At 32.9% G+C, this 6278-nt stretch overlaps 1 protein-coding gene across 1 annotated transcript; it reads right to left on the reverse strand.

Moving 5' to 3' along the window:
• Positions 1–797: 797 nt before the first annotated feature.
• LOC134243647 (monocarboxylate transporter 12-like) lies at positions 798–5037 on the reverse strand. Its single transcript, XM_062725888.1, has 5 exons — positions 4634–5037; positions 4281–4424; positions 1735–2514; positions 1505–1555; positions 798–1329 (listed from the first exon to the last, which is right to left on the reverse strand). The coding sequence occupies exons 1-5, from the start codon at positions 4836–4838 to the stop codon at positions 809–811; spliced, it is 1701 nt and encodes a 566-aa protein (XP_062581872.1). The 5' UTR covers positions 4839–5037; the 3' UTR covers positions 798–808.
• Between the last annotated feature and the right edge of the window lie 1241 nt (positions 5038–6278).

The raw sequence follows: 6278 nt of genomic DNA on the forward strand, positions 1-6278 counted from the left end.
ACATAACGTTGGTGAAGAGAATATGTGGCAAGACACTGTACACTTTAAAAAACTTTTACTTTTACGAGTAACGTATCAGTGAATATTCATCTGATCTGTGTTATATCGTTAATCTATATTTGCATCGGCAAGTAGACTTTTTGGATTTTATCAAAAGTGATGCATGTCCACAACACCATGCAATCTAATGATAGGAAAACAGGGCCACATTTTATGAATACTGCATGTATTTGATGGTATTATGTAAAATATTTTAGTCGAAAGTGCAGCCAAGAGAACATAAAAAATGTCCAACCCGAAAACAATTGCTCCCGAAATGTGAAAATTTCCAACTTATCCCCCAACTTCATGCAGTATTTGTTTCCATTTTTACTGCATATCACCGTCGATTGGTTGCTGTTTAACGTCCCTCTGGAGAATTTTTCACTCATATGAAGACGTCACCACTTATTGTTGAAGGAGGGCTGCAAATTTATATCTACACTCGGCACTTTGGGCCATTGAGTAGTGAGGGATTTTTTCGTGCCACCTACTGCGACACGGGAGCGCGATTTAAGTCTAATCCAACACACCGGTCTCCATGTCCTGTAGTGGAATTCGAACCTGCGACGTATCAAGGATCAATTCCTTACTCCACTACTTTAAAGAGCAAACGCCCCTACTATTTCGTCACGCGGGCTACGTAAATATAGAAATATTTTTTTTAAATATAGTGAATAATATTTCTTTACAAAAAGGCTTTTGAATCATTCGAACTTAATATAAAAACAAACCAGATTACTTTTTTATGAAACTAATATTATATTTATCATAAATGGTTTGTATCTGTTCCCTTTTTCATCTTTTCTTCGACATATGTCTCGATTGATTGAATATTGGAAATATCTCCATGGATCAAAGCACTTTCTGTCTTTATATCATTGCTTTTGTCTGTGTAAGATAAATTTTCATTAACTTGTCTTGTGGAGTCTTGGTCTTTAAACAAACTGTATTGACTGCTACAAGCACTGCCATTTTTCTGAAGCTTTCGAAGCATAATGTTTTTAAACAGACTTTCTTGACTTTCACATTCTTCAGAGTGATGATTTAATCTTTGTAGTCGAGGATTTTTCATAGAAATGGCGGATGAAGTACTCCCTAAGTGTTCGTCTGCTTGTAATATTATGGACCCAGCAAGGAGTCCTGATTGGTGGAGGAAGGTCGAATTCTTCATGGCTTGACTTCCTGTTGAAGTTTCGAAATGGTCGGTCCTCTCTGTCTGAGATCCGTAATCTTTTCTCCAGCATGTGGATAACAATGTCAGAAGGGAAGATACAATTAACAAACAACCTACAAAAAAAACATATCAAAAAATATATATTAACAAAAGATCTGGAAACAATTTGCAAAATGAACACACAGAGCATGAAAAACTGAAATTATAAATGTTTGTATACGTCATGTCAAATTCAATGTATTGATTAACCAATAGATTTATTAAGACTTTTCAAATTAAGATATTAACCTGATATGTAGAATGTTGTTTCATATTTTCCACCACTATCGATAAGACTACCTTTGAATAAAAAAGACACTTGCTTTATAAATTAAAAGTGCAGTGAATGATTAAAAAATGCAATTCAAAATGAAGGATGAATCATGTTCACAAACTTTGGCAAAAATTAAAATAAGTTATTCATAAATTTCTATGTGAAATTATAAAATTTACAATAAACAACTCGTATTTTTTCCTACCTGCAAAAATCGGTCCTATTAAATATCCAATTCCACCTATGAAATACATAATGCCCACAGCAGACGACAGTTTCTCCAAACCTAACAGTTCAACACTTAACGGTGTTATCATAGTTGTTAATGCTCCACTATAGATCCCAAACAGACCTGCAAATGTGCACTGTCCCGTGTATGTAGAAGAATAGAAAGGGAACAAACCACATACAATACCTAGCACCCCTGTAATGCCCATGTTCATCAGAACAGGGTCAATAGCGTGTGGACTCACGGCCATCCCAGTAAGGACACGCCCAATAGTCCCAGTTAAACCAATCAGGAAGATCAGAAATGCAGCTTGTTGTTCGGAAGAACCATGAATAACAGAAAAGTTAGGAAGATGCAACAAAAGCATAGAAAATGGAATATTCCAAATCAGATATTGAAGAAGTATAACAACAAACATTTTATCACAGAAAATTTCAAGATGAAGATGTTTCCTGAAATTGAATTTGCTCCCTGGACCATCTTTCGATTTGTTTCGTAGTGCTTTGTGGTGAATTTCTGTCTCAGAAGGTCGCATAATACATCCAAGGATGATCTGATTGGAAAATATTGCACCAAGAATCAGCATTGTCCCATGAAGTTCGTAAGTGTCTATGAGGTATTGAAATAGCGGACCGCTAATGAACATTCCAGCACCAGCCCCAGCCACTGCAAACCCTATAGCAAACCCTCTCTTCTCTCTGAAATAATACCCCACGGCTACCAGTGGAGGGGTGGCTACTAGCCCATTACCAATCCCTGTAATGAAAAATGGATTCTGATGTTCAATAATTTTATGTCAATCTTAACCGTAGATTAATTGAAGTCTATGAAATGATCGCATCATCATTTTACCACAACTGAAATGCATGTACTGGTAATAAAGAATGGTACAAGTCATTTATGACTAAAACTTTCCCTATTCTTTGGATTGAGAATGTTGGCTTACCTTTCTTTTTGGCAAACGAAGTTTAAGTCAACTATTCTATTTTATTAGATATGTAACAAACAGTTTACTGCTGTTTTGGGGTTAAGATATTCAGCCCGGTAAGAGGTGTAGGTTTATATCCAATAATAACTAAGTGATGGGTTTGTCGCTGGACTAGACACAATTGTCTGCTTCGTTTAATATGATAAGGTATGGATATCTGTTCAAAATAAATGTGATAAAAATGATATTTTATTTAAATACATATTTTATGACTTGGTGTGGGTAAATTTTTCGTTTTAAATGATATTCATAATTTATAGCATTATTCAAAAGCTCTAAAAAAGTTATATTAAACTTATGCATATAATGGAAGATTAATAGTCATAAATATAAGACAGAAAAACTCTGTTTTGCTATAAGAGAATCCTGTTCCAGTGATGATTGTCTTTTAATCCTTCCCAATCCAATGTTCCCTACAATATTTGTATTTTTCGAGAATACCTGTCATCAACAGAGTATTTTGATCATATGTGTAAATGTGATCAGAAGTAAATTTAATTTTCCTGCTTTTACAGGAACATATCCTATCTGACCCCATTTATTATATGCCCTTGATAATTTATATGAATAGTTCGACTTACGGTCACTCACATATATTTTTTACCCATTCGGCCTTCACGAGTCGGTCACAAATATATATAAACAAACCATTATCATGCATGCAATCGGTGAAAAGCTAAGTACATGTGCATTTATTCACCTCCAATTTTATTCCACATTATAAAGCTAATGACGATTTATTTTTTATTGGTACTTTACCAGTGTACGTATTCAAAATGTTATCTTGTTTTAAAATGTTTCAAATTAAGGTGATAGGCAACGCAGTTTGAACTTTATTGGGTTTTTCCCTGGAGTTGAAGAGTTCCACTAAATGAAGTACCTGTGTGCAATACTTAAATGTTTATATATGGATTTGTACACTTCTTTTAAAACAAATTTTGATGGAAAAAACTCAGGAAATGTTTTGTAATTTTTGTATATTTTTCTTTGAATAATGCAAAAATTTTCATAATTTGATATCATCCAAAATGCATACTGATTTTTTATCTATGAACATCTGATAGCACAATAATCTTGAATTTAGAATATATTGAAAAATTATCAGTATAGGTAAGGTACCTTGCGTATGTCCTTAATAACTTATATGGAAAGACATTTATTTCTGATTAATAATTGTTATGAAAAGATTGATATATTTTCTTCTTCATTATAAATTTCAATTTTAATAGTGTCTAGTTTTAAAGCAATATAGGCTATATTACATAAAATTTACTTGTTTATTGTTAAATATGAAATTGAATTGTCTATGCATTGATTCACATATTCTTTTTATAACTACATGTACTACTTATTATTTTCTTATCACATTAATTCATTTTGACGGAGGCTATGATAAGGTTTATGTACAGGATACGGACCATCATAACATTTTCCGACAGAACTTAACAAGATAACAGAGACAAGTTATGAGTATATTCAAAGGTGAAGGTTTCTTTCATTTTTTTCTCTAAAACTTCGTGCTTGAAATCCTCACCTGCAATAATACCATACGTCAGGATTGCAACTTCAAGGGAATATGCAAAGTACGTTGCAGAACAGCCGATGAAAATAAGCATTCCCCCAACGATCATTGTAAGGCGGCAGTTGAAAACATTTATAGATAGACTGGCTACTGGACCTGAACGATATAAACATAAAATTTAAATGCAGGTGCTTTATTGAAAATAATTAATGTCCGTAACACACAGTCGTTTGAATGGTTAAATCCGTAATATTTAATGGATATATACTACAATACTACAATCAGAATAAAATAAAACAAAAGCTATTAGAAAATGTCTGTCATGTAGAATAAGGAAACATTGATTTTTCTAATTCAATACTTACCAATGAGCTGTAGCAGGCTACTAAACAATGATCCCAGGAAAGAAGTATAGGCATCGGACTCTCTGTATACACGCAGAAAAGCAACGTGTGTAATTCCCACGCCATACAGTAGACATCCATTGAGGAGAAGGGACAGGAAGCTGGCTACCAGAACTGCCCAGGCCCAGCCCCTGTCCACGTCAGACACACGGTGAGTCCGAGCCATGGTGCTCTCCTAACATCGATCCATAACGTCTGTACAGATTATACAGAGTTCACGGAGTAAAATGTACGGCGAGTGGAACAGATCTTAATTAAAACCTCTCAAACATGTCTATATGAACATATAAATATAACATGATGCATTGAGTACCGTTCCAAAATAAACTTTCAAGGTCATACAAATGTAAGCCAAGGCTCAAGCGGAAGTGTGTCTGTTAACATTTCACAAATTTTGACTTTTTTCTAGGACGACTTTTCTTACGGCTAAAAATAAAAATTTAATTTATTTTCCTCAAAAACAAGGGGAGATAATTTAACAATTATATGAAATTGAGGTTTGATCGAACTTTTTTAGAATAACTCAACAAAAATTTGAATAAATGTATTCTTTCTTCCTATTATTATGTAGATTTAATTTTATTCAAAAGATGTTAACAATCCAAAAGGTCAAAGTTTTGCTATAAAAGAAATTGTTTTAAAAAAAATCAAACATACGCGTAGAGCAGCCCCAGATCTACCAAAATGAGGACATTTCTATATAGTTTAATTATAATTCAAATATGTTCAAATTTTTATCCGTATGAATAAGATGACTATAAATAGACATGCAAATGCGTCGTTCTAAGCAATAAATTAATCTAGCGGTAAAAATTTTGCCATTTAAATAAATCTACTCACTTTTCAATTCTTTATATATAAGAAAATAAGTTATCACTTGATCGATTCTTTTAAAAATAATAAGGTATTCAAAGTAGAGGTAAAAGGGGAATTACACTAAACGCAGCTACCCCTACACTTGTATATCAATCAAAACTTTTCCTAGCCTTATCATGAACAGATTATAACACCTCCTTCTGAAGATCAGAAGAGTCAAAACAAAATATTTCATTCACATATAATAAAGATTTCATTTTTTTAAAATTTCGTGGCAATAGTTGAGAAATGGAAGCAATATTAAGCAAAGCTATATACATGTATGTACATAAAATATTTTAATATAATATTATATTAAAAAAAAATTAATTTTCTAGCCCTTTATTACAAGCATTAAATTTCTTATTAAGTATAGAAATCAAAACAGGAGTGTCGACTTTAAGTGACATTTTGGTAGATTTTTTTTTATAGTCTGTATAATAACTGTAAACTTTATATAACAAGACAAGTCGACATACCAAGTAAATATATAAGCGTCTCATATCACTGTACACGCAAAGAAATTTATTTCTTCTATATCTTTCCAGGTCATGGATGTGTATAAAGTTTCCTTAAGCTAAGGTGGACATCATTTCAGCTGTTTGTTGAATTTGTCCCCGATCTACATGTAATTTATATCCATTAAACTCTATTAAGCAGCCTTGATCTCCGTTGACTGCAGCTGACCTTGGATGAAGGTCGATATCAGACATGACAGATTTTTTCATTGCACTAAAGCTTTCATATTTGC

This window comes from Saccostrea cucullata, unplaced genomic scaffold, assembly GCF_032062105.1.
Source record: "Saccostrea cucullata isolate Sc308-1 unplaced genomic scaffold, CSIRO_AGI_Scuc_v1 ctg2645, whole genome shotgun sequence".
Lineage (NCBI taxonomy): Eukaryota > Metazoa > Mollusca > Bivalvia > Ostreida > Ostreidae > Saccostrea > Saccostrea cuccullata.

Bases quoted from the DNA above. Each gene is read 5' to 3' on its own strand.
- LOC134243647 (XM_062725888.1), bottom strand. From the start codon at position 4,838: ATGGCTCGGACTCACCGTGTGTCTGACGTGGACAGGGGCTGGGCCTGG. The intron at 4,425-4,633 runs GTAAGTATTGAA...TATATCGTTCAG, and splicing joins TAGCCTGCTACAGCTCATTG to GTCCAGTAGCCAGTCTATCT. The intron at 2,515-4,280 runs GTGAGGATTTCA...TTTTCATTACAG, and splicing joins GACGTATGGTATTATTGCAG to GGATTGGTAATGGGCTAGTA.